Here is a 19,938-nt window from a genome sequence, read left to right as displayed (position 1 = left end):
CCATTTTGGTTCCTATCCCCCGACGTCACGAGCGTAGGAGATCGCTCCCGGACCCCCGCTGGACCCCCAGGACTTTTGGCCAGCTTGGGCGGGGCCTCCTGACCCCCACAAACTTGCCAAAAGTCCAGCGGGGGTCCGGGAACGACCTCCTGCACTCGAATCGTGTTGCCGTACGGCCGGCGCCATTTGCCGTACGGCAATATGGCCATACGGCAATATGGCCATATGGCCATATTGGCCATAATGGCCATATTGCCGTACGGCAATATGGCCATATGGCCATATTGGCCATATTGCCATGGCCATATGGCCAAATGGCGCCGGCCATATGACCATATGGCCATATTGGCCATATGCCATGGCCATATGGCCATATGGCCATATGGCAAAATGGCGCCGGCCATACGGCAACACGATTCGAGTGCAGGAGGTCGTTCCCGGACCCCCGCTGGACTTTTGGCAAGTCTTGTGGGGGTCAGGAGGCCCCGCCCAAGCTGGCCAAAAGTCCCTGGGGGTCCAGCGGGGGTTCGGGAGCGATCTCCTACGCTCGTGACCCGTGGCCCGAGAGTGGAAGATCACAACGGGACCCCCCCACTGGACCCCAGGTAATTTAAGACATTTGGGGGGGGGGGGGTTCGGGAGGGTGGGGATTTATTTTAAAGGGTCGGGGTGGGTTTTAGGGATGTTTTAGTGTGCCGGTTTTCCCGCCCTCCCCCTTCCCCTCCCCCTTCTCCCGATTTACGATTTTTGACGATAAATCGGGGGAATTCCTATTAAATATCGACTCTAACGATTTTTGAAGATTTAAAATATATCGGACGATATTTTAAATCGTCAAAAAAACGATTCACATCCCTAGTCTCTAGTGAATAGCAGGCCGGGAGGCAGAGGATCAGGCAGGACGTAGATGCTCTTCACCCTGGAAGCTGGTACTCCCCCGAGAGGAGCCCGTAGGAGCCCAACCGCTGGGACTTAGGTGGGCTTCACCCTTGGAAGCCGAAGCCCCCCCCCCCCCGGGAGGAGCCCGAGGGGCCCGACCGCTGGGACTTAGGCGGGTTGTGGACTAGGACAGGTAACTAGAACCAGACTAGGACAGTAGCAATACTGTAACTGGATTCAGGTTCTGGAACCAGACAGGAACTGTAGCAGATGCGGTACTGGAACCAGGCAGAACAGTAATAGGCTCCGGGTACTGGGCCCAGGCAGGAACTGTAGCTGGATTCGGTATTGGAACCAGGCAGGAACAGTAACAGGCGGACCCGGGCCAACCAGGTACTGTAGCAGGCAGGCAGGGACCAGTAGGTACTGTAGCAAGCAAGCAGGAACCAGCGCCAACTGTAGCAAGCAAGCGGGAACCAGTGGGTATTGTAGCAAGCAGGCAGGGCCCAGCGGGTACTGTAGCAGGCAGGCAGGAACCAGGCAGGTACTGTAGCAAGAACGGAGCGACGAAGCGAAGCGAGTCACTCCGGGTAACAGTGCAACAGGAAACCGGGAGGCTAACCCGTTGCAAGGCAAAGACTGGATGGCCGCGGCCGGCTTATCAAGGCCACGGCGTCTGACGTCAGGAGTTGGGCGGAGTCACCACTGGCGGGAAACGGCCTACAAGAGCGCCCAAGTAGCACGCGCCTAGGAGCCGGGCGTCCATGGGAGGGCTCGCAGCAGCGCAGACCCAGCGGGGACGCTGACAACCAGGCCGCAAACCAGGCCTCTGGAAGCGGGAGCAGGTCCGGGAACCCGGAGGTAAGGGCCTGGCCACAGTGCTCGCGACCAGAACCGCAACAGGGGAGGCGGGGACCATGCAAAATATCACTTACAATCAGGTGATGTCACTGCTGTAATGCTCGGTCGTGCAATAAACAGTGTATATGGCATGTTAGAGCCCCACCACGGCTCGGTGCATCTCCCAGGACTGCAACCTCCAGCCCTGAACACCGGGCCGAGTTTTGGGATGGAGCACACACAGGGGCACCAGTAGCGTTTTGTCAGGAAGCAGGGCTTTCCTTGCAGACTTCGGTGGTTATTCCTATGTTTAGGTCTGGATCATACACTTATGTGCCTTTTCCTATTGCTCTGCATGTTCTCTTCCTGGTATTTTCTGATTTCAGTACAGGATGGGCTACAGGAGGTAAGTGAGACGGGATCTTGTATGCCCGTCTACTGGACATGGAAGAACAAGGAGGAGGTCAAGTGAGGTCGCCCTGCAGCCATATAGGACTGACAGCTGGGAGGCGTCCCGGGCAGCCTGCAAACAGATTAAGTGGGCGGCCAGGATGCGCTCAGTTGATCTGTTACCTGACCTTGTTATGTTATTACACTGCTCTCCAAGCGTTCCAGCCAAATTAATAGCCGACTTTTAATGAAGACGCAGACACCTGCAAGGCTATATTAAAAATAAAATACCAAAAAAACAAAGCAGCCTGTTTTTAACAGTAAATGCACAGATCAGGAGCAGGTATCCCCCTGTGGCAGAAGCTTTCAGCACTCGGGTCCTATTAAGAGCTCAGGTGGGTGCTGGATCTCAGCTAGAAATAGCGCGGGGTCACCTGCACGTCGGCCCTTAGACTTCCTCTGTCTGTCTCCTCTCGCACCCACGCAGGAGGTTTCTAACCTGTGCTCAGCTTTTTTAATTCTTCCAATGCTCTCCTCTCCCCCCTCACCCATGATCGACGGGGGCCATTACAAGCAGTGCGGCATCTCCCGGCCTTGCCCGTAAATGAACTGTAAAAATCGGTTCCACAGTATTAAAAAACTTTGAGGATGGCGGCTCACCTGGTCCTGAGGGCTGCTGATGCTGGGTGAAATCCTGTGGGAGGCTGCTCAGGGACATGCCCGGCACAGCAGCGCTGGAGGACAACGAGGGGGACACCACAGGAGCGGAGACATCATAATTGGGGGGATCGTCACCGTGAAGTTTCATTCGATTCCAACCTCCACAACTTCTCAATGCATCCCTGGCTGAGCGTGCCCGGAGTGTAAGTGAGAGCGCGGCGCGGCTTGGTTATCTGTATAGCTCACGTCCCCTTTTTCTTCTTTAGCGTGCGTCTCTAGCTCCTTCATCCTCTTTTGCAGGCCCATACAGTAAACTGCACGGGAAGGGCCCGCGCTTATTGCGGAAGTGGCGGCTGTCAGTGGGCAAGATTTTTTTTTTTAGAAGATTTTTTGGGGTCCTCCGACTTAATATCTGCTTTTCTGTACACTTGCCCGGTGCCGGCCTTTGGCAGGCGTTAATTTCTGAAAAGTAAAATGTGCGGCTTGTGATGAGCGCGTATTAGTTTTCGGGGGGGAGGGGGGTGCTAACAGTGAAGTACCCCTCGAGTCGTTTTACTTTGAGCCTCTTCCGCAATGTTCGCTCTCCCTTTCCAAACGCGGTATCGCGAGCTGTGCTCAAGTGCGGGCGTCAGCAAAGAGTCGGCCTAATCTCCTTCCCCCGTCGGATTTTCTTTGCCACTGCGTTTTCATTCACGTCGCTCTGCCTCCCGTTTCATGTGGCTTACATCGTTATCAGGTTTCTTTTGTTCTGAAATCCTCACCTGTATTGGATGAGAACATAAGAGCATAAGAAATTGCCATCAAGCCCAGCATCCTGTTTCCAAAAGTGGCCAATCCAGGCGACAAATACCTGGCAAGTACCCAAACACTAAGCAGATCCCATGCAACTGATGCCAGTAACAGCAGTGGTTATTTTCTAAGTTAACTTAATTAATAGCAGGTAATGGACTTCTCCTCCAAGAACTTATCCAATCCTTTTTAAACACAGCTATACTAACTGCCACGAACCACATCCTCTGGCAACAAATTCCAGAGGTTTAATGTGCGTTGAGTGAGAAAGAACTTTCTCAGATTAGTTTTAAATGTGCTGCTTGTTAGCTTCACAGAGTGCTCCCCTAGTCTTTCTAGGGGGCACTGCTCTGTGGCTAAACCTTCCTTTGTCCTGTAAATTGCCCCAAGATGCAAATCCATGAGTTCTCACCGATGGCAGGCAGCTGTCACTTTACCTTTTTAAAGGGTCTTTTTTTCACCCCTGTTTCAGTGGAGTTTAGCTGAGCACCATCTAAATTCCCTGCACCCCTCTCGCTATCATCTCATCACAAGGAAGGGCATTCACTTGTTATCTTGTGCATTCAGGGTCTGTTTGAGCGGAATGCCTATCACCGGGTGCAGAGCTGATCATGTCATCGAGGTCACATCTATTCATAACTTTCCAGTGTGTGCACGCTCCAAGCCATCTCTGAAGGAACATGTTCCATAGGGATTCCTGGTGGTATTTCAGATCCCTGGGGCGTTGATTTCCTGTGTGGTTAAAAGTCAGGGCAAGGGTAGCACACAAAGCTATCCATTTCACTTTCTCTAGATATTAAACTTGCACTTACCTGCTTAAGCGTCACCTGAATATTTGGTCACATCAAACTGCACAATAGTTGTCCAGAAACGTGAGCTGGTTATGCTGAACATCGCACTAACTGGGAATATTTGAATAACCCTTCCTGGGCACATGCAGTCTGGCGCCTTTGCTGTCAAGAAACAATTCACAAGACAGTAGGGAGAATATTTAGGAGGTTAGATTTACGCACTTTAAACTCAGACAAACCTTTACCATAAGAAAAAAATCAGCAGAACCAGGGGTCACGATTTGAAGCTCCAGGGAGGAAGATTCAGAACCAATGTCAGGAAGTATTTCTTCACGGAGAGGGTGGTGGATGCCTGGAATGCCCTTCCGGAGGAAGTGGTGAAGACCAGAACTGTGAAGGACTTCAAAGGGGCGTGGGATAAACACTGTGGGATCCATAAAGTCAAGAGGGGCCGCCAATGAAGAGTGAGTAACTCGCCAGAATGATGGCTACTGCCTGGACACAATACCCTTATTCAATAAACATACACATGGTTACTGTGACTCCAACATCACTCTAAGCTTCAACAGCAAAGAGGAAATGTGGAAAAAGGATTTGCACTCACAAAGCCGGGAGTAGCTGGCTTGTTACGGCGGTTACTACCCCAAACCAAATGTGCCTGATACTTCACTTTCAATGCACATCCAGCATAGCTCTCTGCTCCAACGGCAGGGGAGAAGAAAAACTGATACTTCATGCATATCCAGCATAGCTCTCTGCTTCACGGCAGGGGAAAAGAAAAAACTGATACTTCACGCATATCCAGCATAGCTTCAACGGCAGGGGAGAAGAAAAAGGATTCACACTCACAAAGCGGGGAGTAGCTGGCTTGTACGGCGGTTACTACCCCAAACCAAATGTGCCTGATACTTCACTTTCGATGCATATCCAGCATAGCTCTCTGCTTCAACGGCAGGGGAGAAGAAAAACAACCAATAAGGGCTGTATAACATAGTCTGGGTTAAAACAAATAAGCATGGGTGTAGCTTGCTTATTGCGGCGGTTACTACCCCTATTACCCCTAACTATCAAGCTAGATATTTCACTTGGATGCAGCTCCATCACTGCTCTCTACATTAATGGTGGGGGAGGAAGGGAAATAGAACCAAGAGCTAAAAGAAACAGATAAGTATGAGAGAAAAAATGTGTGAAGCTTGCTGGGCAGACTGGATGGGCCGTTTGGTCTTCTTCTGCCGTCATTTCTATGTTTCTATGTTTTAACCACACTGAACTTTTAAAAATGAAGCTCAGTGTGTGCGCCAATCATTCCTATGCTTTGCAAGCATTTAGTTAACCCTCGGCACTGCTCCTTTCTAACACAGGGACAGCAGGAATTATTCCCCTTCCCTGGCTGAGAGTCTGCCCCATGCAAGGATCTGCCCTACTTTTAAGTTACGTTCTGGGAAAGAAAGTCACTTTGCATATTGCATCTGCTGTGTACATCTCTGTTAATCCATCCGACTCTCTCATCTGTCCACTTGCAGCAGGGAAGATGTGAATTCATGGCCAGGGGTCAAAGGCTGGGCTATGTGCATGGAGCTGGGACGTCCATTTGGCCGCTATGAAACCAGAAGTAATGGCAAGAACCTGTTTAGGGAAGGAAGGTCCACGGTGGGGAGGGCAGGACGAGATAAGGGAAATGCATCTAATTTCTGCTAAACTCTGAGCAGGCTGTCTGACATGCATTATGTCCTTTCAGTTACATGCTATTAGACCACTACAACTTGCTGGCCTTCGTTTCTGCGGTGGAGGAGATTAATAATAACTCGAAGATCCTACCCAACCTCACACTGGGATACCAGATTTATGACTCTGCCAACAATCTGGTCATATTGCTAACTTCTGCCATGAACGTATACTCTGGGACGGGCATCTGGATCCCTAACTACAGCTGCAGAACATCTGGCAAGCTGGCTGCTGTCATCGAAGGCCTGCCTGCAGAGAAATCAAGACAGATGTACAACTTGTTCAGCATCTACCACTACCCACAGGTGAGAGGCTTTCCTGATTTTTACAACATAACGCATGCCTAGGGCCCCCCATCTTTCAGTGAAATGAACGCAAACTGCTTTCCACAAACACTGATAGGGAAGGTGCACCTGGTCTGTCCATCTGAAGTTTGCTGAGGGTGCATTTTGTGATCTTCCTCCATTAGTTTAAACCCCACAATGGCTCTGGAACACAAGAACAGGAGAAATGCGATGCTGGGTCAGAGACCAAACTCCAGCGAGCTGAGCGCTCTGCCTTCAACAATCACAGGTGCCTGGAAGATCCCCCCCCAGAAAGGAGATTTATTGTACGCCTTGTTGCTCACTCCAGGGATAGCAATGGCTTCTTCAGTTTACCTGGCTAATAATCGGGCCGATCCAATACGGCGCACTCAGCCGAGCGCACTGTTTAACCCAGGGCTGGACGCGCGTCCGCAGCCCCTTACACCATAAGGGGATTAACACATCCAAAACGCACGTCCAGCCCCGCCGTGAAACTAACATGCATGCTGATGAGGCTATTAGCTATTCGCCTCAGATCCCGGACATTTTTACGCTCAGAAATTAAAGCCAGCCCAGAGCAGAGTTCCCCTAGCAGCCTCTCCAAGGCCCAGTTTTTCACAAAAGAATGAGCTATTGACCCGTTGTCTTCCTTGGGTGCCTGGTACCATGCATGATGCCTCAGATTCCTGCTTGCCCCCCTGGTATGTCCAGTAAAAGGAATCCGTATAAAACCAGAATGAGGGGCGGCCAAGTCTTGTAAGATCCCTGACTGACGAATGATCTCGGTTTCAACAGCTAAAAACTTCAGTCTGGAACACTTTTTTTTTTTTTCTGTGCACATCCCTCGAAAAGAAACTCAGAATCCCTCTAACTCCCTAAAGTCTGAAATGTCGGCGTGTGTGTCCATTTCTCTTTGCAACCCTGAAAAAGAATGAACTCGGGGCGGGGGTCACTTGTTTAAGTGTGTGCCAAGTCTATAGAGAGAGTCGTGCAAGCAAAGGTCAGTGGGGTGAACCTGATGCAGCTTTTCCTGCAGAGAGGGACCAGACAGGGCTATTTATCCCCCACTGCTGGTTTTGCTCATTCTAGAGTCGCTGGGGTGGCAATAGCGAGGGAGCATACAATATGGCTCTTTTGCAGATGATGATCCTCCTGTTTGGGTAAGGGGCTGCGTTCCATTAGTGATGATTTAGTTAAGGCCCTTTCTAAGTTACCCATGCCTCCCACCACGGTAACTGTTTTAGGACTTCTGAATTTTTGCAGGCTTTGGATACCTGCCTTTAGTGAGAAAGCTTGGTTTTTGTATGCTGATACAAAAGGAAGTGGAAAGGATAGGGTGACTTTATCTGAGCAGGAAGTAAACGAACTGAAAGGACTATTATCTGAAGCCTTGCAGGCTCATACACTACAAGACATACGACCACAGCCAGCCTGTCCATCTACGGGTAACTTCAGGTAAACATACTTGGTCCGCAGTAGGTATACGGAATTCCATGGAACCTTTAATCTACTTGTCGGGGAAATGCACCCCTATTGAGAAGGGGATGACAACCTGCGAGAGGGGAGTGGTAGCGTGTGCTTCAGCTGGAGAAAAGTTAACTCACTATATTCCTTATGCGACAGTGACCATACACACCTCTCGATGTAGAATACTTGTTAGCCCCGATGAACATGTCTCTCTCTGCATCCCGTACTGGAAAATATAAAGCGATTTTAGATTCATTGGCTACTGAATTGAAACCATGGGGAAAGACAGTACCTGCAGTTGCCACCACTTTACAACAGATTTTAGAGGTTACTGATCACATACTTTGCCCTCATACATGTACTCAGAAGTTGCCACTAGAAGATGATCTATTACAATTACACTCCTCTTTGTTCAAATCCTAGGCACTCATTAGTAATAGTAACGTTGACTGGTTTGATCTCTGAATTCGGTAAGATATCAGGGCACAGAGTTATTTAGGGGAAACTGAATTGCTTGATTTACAGCTGTCAGAAGAACTGGGGTATGTGAAAATATTTGGGAAGCTATATACTGAATTTGTCCTCCCTAAATTACCCCTCTTTGGCTAAACAAGACCTGAGAAAAAAACGGATTTACTGTGCCACATAAACTTGGTCTGGAAGGATCAGCACAATTAAAATAAAATACACTTCCTAGCGCAGGGTCCTGGAGAGCCACAAACAGGTCAGGATATCCACCCTGAATACGCAGGAGATAGGTTTGCCCGCCATAGAGGTAACCTCCCCTGGACTTTGGGATGCAGCAGGAACCACTGGAAAGGCAATGGTTTTCCTGTAAAATGTTCTTTCCAGTTCTCTTTTAAAAATTGCCTTAGAAATATTTTTATAAAGAAACATTTTTGGGGACCGATCTCTTCTTACAGATTTATTGCAACCCCCTGGCATATTTTTACTATGCAGAGGGAAAATATCCTCCTGTGAATCTCCATTAAAGTCCTCCGTCATTTCAGCAAGGCAAATTCTCATGGTTGTAGGACTCCAAGATTAAATATGAAGCTCAGTTGTATAGGGAAAGGTAACTTTCTCTCTGTTTAGCGATTTAAGGGGAAAATCAATACTGGTGTTTAGCAATTTACAACTGTACGGACTTTTCAAGGGACAGAGTCGACTAAATCATTTGAAAAAGTGATCGACCGACAGTTATGTAACAAGCGTCTTATAGGAAGAATCGATCTGATTATAATGGAAGAAGAGTCCCGTGACCAAGGAAATTCAATGCAGGATCCTCCAGTGCTGCTCCTATTCCCCTGTTGGGTTTCAAAAACTGGGACTGGATGACTCCAAACGTGGCGAATTGGACTCTCCTGTTCCACATGCGGTGGACGTGCCCTGGGGCTGGAGATGTATTGGAAGGGAGCGGGATCCTGGACAGATAACATTGCTGGACGCTTTCTTCCCTTACACCCAGCAGTTATTTTCCTGGACCTAGCTGCCCGTTACGGTGCCCCTTCAAAAGAAAAAGACGCGGCAATGCCGATAGTGTGTCCGTCTGCCTCAGAGCAGCCCAGCAACAGGAAGGCGGCTTCAGGCAATCTGGCAGGCGTCAACAATGGTTTGTATGTGAAAAGACAGATATCAGAACGCAATGCAAGATTGGAGCTTCTCTCCTGAAATATGAGAAAGGTGACGCGGGAGTAAACTGCTTGGGTTAGTGGGGCCTTGCACCCTGACTTAGGGAGCCGAGTCCTGACATCTACAAGTCCATGGCTTTCAGAATATCACTGCCAGGGTCTGGAATGTGAATTTTCTTTTTAAAGATAGGAGTATTTCTTCTTTTAAGTGCCTCTTGACTTAGTGGATTATTATAGCTCATTCCTGCAGGTACTTCACTTTTATATTAATATAAGAGGAGGTTGGGAATAAACCCCATCCTCATGAAGAGTAATTATTTAGAAGAAAGTGCAATGTTTAATCTTGCACCTAAGAGTCCTGAACCTGGAATACAAAAGTCACCCCTGCTTTCTACTCATTTAATGACGGCAAACGTTCCCGTTCTGAAAGACGGACGGTGCCATGGATTATAAACCAAATCAACTCAATTATATCACCTCACGTGTTCATCTTCATTAATATTCTGCTTGAACAAACATCAACTCAATACAAGTTTAATTTAATTGCATATATTCAACAGAAACGTTTTTGAGGAAGCTGGAGGTTCAGTCGTGCCTATGAGTAATGGTAAATCCTGGCCAGACGTGCAGCGTGCCAGGGCGAAGAATCACAGAGAGCCTTGCCCTGTCAGGATCAAAATCCATTACCTGAAAAACAAAAACAAAAAAAAATGCAAGAGCTGGGATAAGGAGAATTCACACAAGCTATGTGTACCGGGATTTCCCAGCGAGGGTTGTCCACTGATTCAGGGTGGGGACTCCGTTCTGCACGCACGGCGGGGTGATGTTCTTAAAAGGAACGAGAATATTTATATACATTGTCTTAAGGGGAGGGCTATTTTCAAAGTGATGTATGCAGGTAAAATGCATTTCACTCCCATTAATCCTCTCTCTTAATATCTTGGATGGTATGTGGAGGCCTGGGAAAGGAGAACAATGCACCTCCGGTAGATGGCTAAAGTCTACCCGCAGGAAAATGAGGGAAAAGTACGGCAACTTTTAAAGTGAACGTCTGTGCCTACTTCCCTTTTCGAAAACTGACGGATAGTGGGGCAGCAGCCTACTCCGTCCCTGATCCTGCCCAGGAGACCACCTCAGGTGTCATCTGGCCGTCCAAAGACCTCTGGGAGCCTTGGGAATCCGGTGAGCAGCAGAGCGCCGCCATCGGCGCACCTAAGCTGCGCGCACTTCATGATCGTTTTTTTAAAAACTTTTTACCTGCATGAAAAAAAAAAAGCGAACATTTTTACATCTCAGAGCTCAGCTCTCCCAAAGGGTCCTATGGATCAGCTCATGATAAAAGACCAAGTCACCGCTACAGGGAAACCTAAGTGCAGAACTGGAACTCGTATCTCTGAGTCCAGAGGGAAGATCTCCTTTGATCATTAGAACTAATGGAAGCAAAAATCATTTAGGTGTTCAGACTAGTATTATTACTAATATACAGTCCTCAATAGTCTCAGCTATTGCCTGGAATTGAATTAGCCGCTGTCCCGGGAAAAGCACGCTGCCGGCAGCCAGCCGGCGCACGTAAATTACTTCTGCTCCCGAGGAGCAGCGACTAATAAGATAAAAAAAAAAACAGGCAAGGTAGGTTAGCTTTAGGGGTGGGGAGAAGAGGGGAAGGAGAAGGAAGGTTAGGCAGGGGGTTAGGGAACTTCCCTCCCAGTCCCCTCCTTCATTGAAGCAGACAGGGTGGAAACTGGTGAAGCCCGGATTGCGTTGCCGAGCGGAAGTTGCAAATGTTCACCCCCCCCTCCCTTGCGTGCGCCGCACATGTGGGGCGGATTTTCAAACTCCGCGAATAGGCCTACTTTTGTTTGCGCTCCAGGCGCAAACAAAAGTACGCTGGATTTTAGTAGATACGTGCGGAGCCGCGCGTATCTGCTAAAAACCTGGCTCGGCGCGCGCAAGGCTATCGATTTTGTATAGCCGGCGCGCGCCGAGCCGCGCAGCCTACCCCCGTTTCCTCCGAGGCCGCTCCAAAATCGGAGCGGCCTCGGAGGGAACTTCCTTTTGCCCTCCCCTCACCTTCCCCTCCCTTCCCCTACCTAACCCACCCACCCGGCCCTGTCTAAGCCCCTACCTTACCTTGTCGGGGGATTTACGCCTCCCGGAGGGAGGCGTAAATCCCCGCGTGCCAGCGGGCCTCCTGCGCACCGGGCCGCGACCTGGGGGCGGGTACGGAGGGCGCGGCCACGCTCCCGGACCGCCTCCGGGCCGTAGCCATGCCCCCGTACCCGCCCCCAAACGCTGCCGACACGCCCCGAAAACGCCGCAACGACCGGGACCGCCCCCGACACGCCCCCGACACGCCCCCCTCGGAGAACCCCGGGACTTACGCGAGTCCCGGGGCTCTGTGCGCGCCGGTGCGCCTATGTAAAATAGGCGCACCGGCGCGCAGGGCTCTTAAATCCGCCCCGTGGGTTATAAAGTCTGATGCACATGCGTGCGCAGCCACCCGATTTTATAACATGTGTGTGCCGGCATGCACATGTTATAAAATCGGTGCATCCATGTTATAAATCTACCCCACTGTTTCTTTTGGAAGAAATCACAGTAAACGTTAATTTGAATACCCACCAAGTGAGTCCAGCTTGGTTTGTAAGTGTACCTGACCCGAAGAGCTATGGTAACACCCACACACCTGGGAAATCACTACTGCCAGGGCCAAGAAGGTGAGCCTTCCCCCCCTAGAAAGAATCCACTCCTTGGGACGTGGAAGAAGTGGGAACGTGGCAGAAGGTTTAACCCCAGAGAACAAATTCTTTTGTGTGCCCCAATAAACAGTGACAATCCAGAACAAAGGCTTGCATTGGTATAATTATGTTATAAATATGTAATAAGTAATCTCTCAGTGGCACAGAACGAGATGAATTCAATATTTTTTTTTCTCAACAGATCAGTTTCACCTCTCAGAATCTTATCATGAACGATGCTGATAAGTTTCCTTACTTCTACCGAACAGTCCCCAGTGCGCTGCACCTCTGTGCTGGTATCGTCAGGTTGCTGAAGCATTTTGGCTGGACCTGGGTCGGTATCATTGCACCGAATGATGACAGCAGCTCAAGGGCGGTCCAGATCCTGAAAGAAAGCATTGAACGGAATGGGGGGCTGCATCGCTTTCGTAGAAATCTTCAGTACCAACAATATCATACCACCGGAGAAAATTACGGAAAAGGTTTCAGAGCATCCGTGCATCATCAGTCAACGCGATCATTTTCTATTCTGATAAAGACGCTTTACTACATGAACATGCAAACATTATGAAAACACCTGGCAAGGTCATAATAACCACAGCTGAATGGGACATCTATTCAGTCGATAATGATTTGGGCTTCAAGAACAACACCTTAGCATTCACCATAGAAAAGAAGAATATTCCAAGCTTTTTCAAATTTATTCGTGAGACGGATCTTACCCGGCTTCCAAGTACAGAATATACCAAGGACTGGTTTCGGGGCTTGTGTGGCAGCTACTGCCCCAAGACCGTCAGAAGATCTTGCAGTAAGAATACATTACCCTACTACCCACACTGTACTGCCAAACACTTTGCGAGCAGTTACGCTGTATACAACGCCGTGTATGCCCTGGCGCATGCATTGCACGAGATGGTGATGCCTGGCTTCAGAAAGGATACCACGCGGAGGGCAGAAGGTCACAGATTGTTGGATGGTTTGCCCTGGAAGGTAACCTCATTTGTTAGGGGACTGCTATTATCAGACAAAGCATGAAAGGCAAGCAGGTTGCTGTGGAGTCTGTAGGCTAACCCATCCTGCCTAGATCCCCAAGGTCACAGAGTTATGCTAAGCTTGACATCCTGAAATAACTTGTCAGATTTTAGGATTACAGTGATCTCCAGGCTGATTCGACCAGAAGGGCGACCAGAATGATAAAGGGAATGGAACAGCTCCCCTATGAGGAAAGACTAAAGAGGTTAGGACTTTTCAGCTTGGAGAAGAGGCGACTGAGGGGGGATATGATAGAGGTGTTTAAAATCATGAGAGGTCTAGAACTGGGTAGATGTGAATCAGTTATTTAGTCTTTCAGATAATAGAAAGACTAGGGGGCACTCCATGAAGTTAGCATGTGGCACATTTAAAACTAATCGGAGAAAGTTGTTTTTCACCTAGCAGGAATAGCCTAGTGGATAGAGCAGCGGACTATGAACCAGGAGACCAGGGTTTGAGACCTGCTGTTGTTCCTTGTAACTTTGACAAGTCACTTTACCCTCCATTGCCTCAGGTACAAAACTCAGATTGTAAGCCCTCTGGGGATAGAGAAATACCTACAGTACCTGAATGTAACCTGGTGTGATATCTTGATTGAGATCAAATGTTGGTATATAAAAAAATAATAAATAAATAAACAATTAAGCTTTGGAATTTGATGCCAGAGGATGTGGTTAGTGTAGCTGGGTTTAAAAAAGGATTGGATAAGTTCTTGGAGGAGAAGTCCATTATCTGCTACTAATTAAGTTGACTTAGAAAATAGCCACTGCTATTACTTCCAACGATAACATGGAATAGACTTAGTTTTTGGGTACTTGCCAGGTTCTTGTGGCCTGGTTTGGTCTCTGTTGGAAACAGGATGCTGGGCTTGATGGACCCTTGGTCTGACCCAGTATGGCATGTTCTTATGTTCTTATTCACCCCCCCCCCCCCCCCAGGTTTAAAGGTTGAGAATAGGTTGAACTCGTTTTGGCTGTTGCAAACTGTTGCAGACTGGACAGTGGACCCTTGGGCCGATCTGTTGGAGGAAGATGGTTGGAAGAGAGAGCTCCGTGGAGATGGGACAGACCGGGAGGCCTGGAGATCCAAGATCCCCCGGGAGGAGCCCTTGAGGATCCGGACCGCTGGCACTTAGGCGGCAGCAGCGAGACCAAAGCGAGGACGGAGCAGAAGACGAGCCAGGCAACAGACATGGAGTATCAGAGGTGAACTGGGATCAGGAACCAAGGATACAAACCGAGAAGAATCCAGAAGATGAGCAGGATCAGGAACACAGCAAGATCAAGATCAGGAATACAGCAGGATCAGGAACACACAAAGATCAGAAAAACAGCAGGACCAGGATCAGGAACACAGCAGGACCAGGATCAGAAACACAGCAGGACCAGGATCAGAAACACGGCAACTGGTGCCTCCAAGGAGAGACCCTTGTTGCTAGGCAACCTCCTTAGCCAGATGCCAGGCTTAAATACCTTGCCAGCATCTGACATCATCAAGGAGGCGGGCCGGAGCTTCCTGCAGTTGAATCTTTAAAACAATCTCCCTCGCGCGAGAGAGGAAGGTAAGGACCGGTCGCGAGTCTAGCGACCAGGACCACAACATCGGCCCCCAAGACCTCTAATCATACGCTCTACCGGATAAAACTGGGGGAAGGCCCGAGCGCCAGCTATCCTGAGGGAAACTTCGGAGGGAACCAGCTACCGTACTAGAAGGCTCCATTAGTCTTTCGCCCCTAATACCCAGGTCGGACGACCTGATTTGCACGTCAGGACCACCTCGGGGCCTCCACCAGCGCTTCCTCTGACTTCGCCCTGCCCAGGCAAAGTTCACCATCAAACACTTCCAGCTCCCTCGTCCTCCCCACGCCATCTCTTAACCCTCTCCACCTCACCTGGCACCATCCTAAGCCCTGTCAGCCCCCAGACTCCTGGGACTCTCACACTGCTCCCGGTGTCTTCCAGCATTGCTCCGACAGCAGAACCGGAGGCGTAAGCTACCAGCATCACCGTGAGAATATTATTCTGATAACTCGTGAATGCAGTGTCGGAAGCTTCCAGAACCTGTCTGAAAATATTGGGATGCCTTTGGCTGGAGGATTTAGCTCAGCCCCTACCCTCCTGCCTCAGCTTAGGGTTGAGCTGGAGAGGGGGAATGAGGAGTGGTCCAGAGGTAATAATTTGTGCAAACCCACAGTGGGGAGGGGCGGGTGATCAGCTATAGCAGCTTCAGCTTTCAGAAAAAAAAATAAACTATTTTGGGAGGGATAAGGGCAGCAGGATCCACTTTGGTGGGCACTGGGGGATCAGGCCAGCAGGCTCGCTAGGCTGTTTTACTTACTTGAGGGCAAATAACCAGCAATTTTCTCTGAACAGAGCCAGTTAAGGTAAAAAGTTATCCGAGTGCACCTACCCAGATTATTTTCAGACCTAACCAGCGATGGTCAACAGGGCCGTGCATGGGTTCGTTTTATTTCATTTCAAGTAGTTCACACTAAATCAAAATAAGTGGCAAGGAGGCAGCATGAACACGACCCGAGGAGCGCTGCGAAATCCCAGCGCCCATCCTTCCCACATCACTCCCAGGACGTGCCCTCGACCCACACCTCTGATAAAAGAGAGAGATGGGCGTCTCCCCCCCTCTCTCCACTTCCTGAAGGTGGGTCGGCAAACCTTCATTGGGACACTCGGGACGCTCCGCCACCCAATCCCGCTCCTGTCTTGGCTTGTCGGGGAACCCGAAAGGCCGAGTCCTCTGAAATGTCGAGGTTCCTGTAGGGATGAAAGCGCCTGGGACCCCGGGAACGACCCCCGATAGCCGAGAGGCGCTGGAATTGCTTCTTATCCTCCAGCAACCGGGGAAACGGAGATTCGCCAGACTTCCTGGCCAGCTTTTCCAGCTCACTCCCAAACAGCAGCGAGCCTGTAAAGGGCATTTTTGGTCAGATTAGCTGAGAAGATTGCATCAGCGGACCAATTTGGCAACCATAGCCGAGGTCTGGCCGCCGCCACCACAGCCACTCCTCTGGCCGAGGTACGGACCCGCGTCTGCTAAAAAGATGACAGCAGCTTCCCTAACTGCTCTGGAATTCACCCCAGAATAATCCACCTCCTGAGAGAGAAGCAGACACGAACGTGCGGCAAGAGCGCAACAGGAAGCAACCTGTCAAGTCATGCGTGGAAGAGACCAAGGTGCAGGGAAGAGGGATTCAGTTTTGTAAGGAACTGGGGAAACCTTTGGGGAAGGGGGAGACTTTTCTGAAAGGGATGGGCTCCCCCTTAACCAGGGTGGAACCAAGCTGCTGGCGCTAACTTCCAAAAAGGAGATAGAGCAGCTTTTACACTAGAACAAGGGGGGAAGCCGAGAGTTGCTCAGCAGCGCAAGGTGCGGAGGGGTACGGCATGACCAGGAGCGAGGGCGCAAGGCGGAAGGATTGCCTAGGGCACCGAATACCTTTGCACCGGCCCCGCTTCCAGGATCCTCAGCTGGTAGAAATGCAAATCAAATAGCGAAGGCAACCAATGAAGAAAGTGAGGACTCTGGCGTTGACCTTATCATCCATCTGGGAACCAAGGACCTTGCTAGAAACAACAGAGAGATTTCCAGGCTCCGGGCAAGCAGATTGGGCACAATGTGCAGAGGCGTTACCTGCTCATGGAGAGGCTAAGCCGTATAGATAACGTCAATGCACGGCGCAAAACCTGGTGCAAGGAAGAAAGCTTGGGATATACCGGGGGCTGGGGCCATGTATGGGACAGTAAGAGGCTCTACGGCAAAGACGGCTTACGTCTGTCTGTAAAAACAGAAACCCCGCGATGACTGTCCTAGAAACAGGAAAATCAACCACAAAGACAGGCACCGATTCAAAGAAAAATCAAAGCGTGACCCCAATACTCTGCAGATATGAGAATCAAGAACTGGGGTGTCAGCAAGCCGGGTGCAGGTCTAAGACCTCCCTTAGAAAAGAGATTACCCGGAAGACTCAATCCCCGCCCCAGACCGAGAACAGTCACTTCCATATTTTTTTTAAGCATCGTTTTTAACTGCAAATAAAAAAAAATTACCTTTAGGCAAAAATATAGTTAAACACATTGACGAGAGCGAAGCAAACCCCGACCTCAGCTGGCGTTTGGATCTCCTGCATCAGGGGGACTTAGCTCTTATGTAGAATCTTCCGGCGTGATCGCTCTGACTGGATCCGCAGACCTCCGTTTCTTCAAACCCCGACCTCAGCTGGCGTTTTGGATCTCCTGCATCAGGGGGACTTAGCTCTTATGTAGAATCTTCCGGCGTGATCGCTCTGACTGGATCCGCAGACCTCCGTATCTTCAAACCCCGACCTCAGCTGGCGTTTTGGATCTCCTGCATCAGGGGGACTTAGCTCTTATGTAGAATCTTCCGGCGTGATCGCTCTGACTGGATCCGCAGACCTCCGTATCTTCAAACCCCGACCTCAGCTGGCGTTTTGGATCTCCGGCATCAGGGGGACTTAGCTCTTATGTAGTATCTTCCGGCGTGATCGCTCTGACTGGATCCGCAGACCTCCGTAGCTTCAAACCTCGACCTCAGCTGGCGTTTTGGATCTCCGGCATCAGGGGGACTTAGCTCTTATGTAGAATCTTCCGGCGTGATCGCTCTGACTGGATCCGCAGACCTCCGTATCTTCCTGAAAGAGGCCGATCTGGTTCTCAAAGGAGGTGGCTGAAAAGAAATAAAGGCAGAAAGATCAGCGTTCAGGAAGAATAAAAAGGATCCCAGAAAGAGGAATGCAGGGAAGAGGGAGCCGAAGAAAGAAATCAGGAAAGCAAAAGGCCAAGCAGAGGAAAGGATTGTCAAAGAGATAAAGCGAGGTGACAAAACATTCTTCAGATACGTCAGAGAAAGAAGGGAGGTCCGAAGTGGTGTAGTGAAGCTGAAAGGTGGCGAGGAATAATGTGAGGAAAGACGAGGACATGGCAGAAATATTAAACAAATACTTCAGTTCGGTGTTCACTAGAGAAGACCCTGGAGAAGGACCCTCACTAGTTAACAAGAAACGGGAGGGGAGTGGAGTAGATGTAACTCCATTTACAGAAGAGAATGTATGGGAAGAGCTGGGGAAACTGAAAGTGGACAAAGCCATGGGGCCGGATGAGGTTCACCCCAGGATACTGAGGGAGCTTAGAGATGGGCTGGCGGCTCCTGCTGCGTGACCTGATCAATAGATCCCTGGGAACGGGAGTGGTGCCGAGTGATTGGAGAAGAGCGGTGGTGGTCCCACGTCACAAGAGTGGGAGCAGAGAGGAGACTGGAAACTACAGACCGGTTAGGCTCCCCTCAGTGGTGGGTAAAGTGATGGAGTCACTGCTGAAGGAAAGGAGAGTGAACTATCTACAATTCAGTAGGATGCTGGACCTGAGGCAGCATGGAGTCACCAGGGGAAGGTCCCGCAGACAAATCTGATTGAGTTTTTTGATTGGATGACTAGAGAATTGAATCGAGAAAGAGCGCTCGATGTGAGCTACTTGGATTTCAGCAAAGCTTTTGATACGGTCCCACATAGGAGGCTCGTGAATAAAGTGAGAAGCTTTGGAGCGGGCGCCAAAGTGGTGGCCTGGATTACAAACTGGTTGATGGACAGAAGACGGAGGGTGATGGCAAATGGAACTTACTCTGAAGAGAGAGCGGTGTTAAGTGAGTGCCGCAAGGATCGGTGTTGGGATCAGTTCTGTTCAATATCTTTGTGAGCGACATTGTGGACGGGATAGAAGGTAAGGTTTGTCCTATTTGCAGATGACATTAAGATCTGCAACAGAGTGGACACACCGGAAGGAGTGGAGAGAATGAAAAGAAGTAAGGAAGAGCCATTGAGTAGTACATTAAAGGCTGGTGCAGTTTGCTTTCCTATAGGACGATCTGGGTGAGCAGACAGTTACATCAAGGACTGTGACCTGCTACAAATAAACTGAGCATCTTTCTTACAGGCCCTAAAGGTACCGACTGGATTGGAAAGGGGGGGCGTTACCCAGGGTGGTGCCCGAGGGATTGGTCAGTCAGCAATACCGCAGAAGGGCTATTGGGATAGTTTGCCTTTTGGTGGGAGATACAGAAGCCGCAGCAGGGTAGACACCCTGGAACATGTGGAAAACGTGATAGATGCACTAATGATAGAGGTTGTTTAAAATCATGAGAGGTCTAGAACGGGTAGATGTGAATCGGTTATTTACTCTTTCGGATAGTAGAAGGACTAGGGGACACTCCATGAAGTTAGCATGGGGCACATTTAAAACTAATCGGAGAAGTTCTTTTTTACTCAATGCACAATTAAACTCTGGAATTTGTTGCCAGAGAATGTGGTTCGTGCAGTTAGTATAGCTGTGTTTAAAAAAGGATTGGATAAGTTCTTGGAGGAGAAGTCCATTACCTGCTATTAAGTTCACTTAGAGAATAGCCACTGCCATTAGCAATGGTTACATGGAATAGACTTAGTTTTTGGGTACTTGCCAGGTTCTTATGGCCTGGATTGGCCACTGTTGGAAACAGGATGCTGGGCTTGATGGACCCTTGGTCTGACCCAGTATGGCATTTTCTTCTTCTTTCTTCTTAGGAACCGTCTATTTATTTATTTATTATTTTTATATACCGACATTCATCTCAATCGAGATATCACACCGGTTTACATTCAGGTACTGTAGGTATTTCTCTATCCCAGAGG

At 49.5% G+C, this 19,938-nt stretch overlaps 1 protein-coding gene across 1 annotated transcript in view; it reads right to left on the bottom strand.

Moving 5' to 3' along the window:
* Positions 1–19,938, bottom strand: part of LOC115080267 (zinc finger protein 845-like) — a 177,384-nt gene that overhangs the window by 57,090 nt on the left and 100,356 nt on the right. Inside the window, exon 17 of the mRNA XM_029584421.1 lies at positions 12,780–12,792. Coding sequence (XP_029440281.1) covers positions 12,780–12,792 — 13 coding nt within the window. The remainder of the gene's footprint in view (positions 1–12,779; positions 12,793–19,938) is intronic.

Source organism: Rhinatrema bivittatum, chromosome 19, assembly GCF_901001135.1.
Source record: "Rhinatrema bivittatum chromosome 19, aRhiBiv1.1, whole genome shotgun sequence".
Lineage (NCBI taxonomy): Eukaryota > Metazoa > Chordata > Amphibia > Gymnophiona > Rhinatrematidae > Rhinatrema > Rhinatrema bivittatum.
This window is presented reverse-complemented; position numbering and strand designations above follow the sequence as displayed.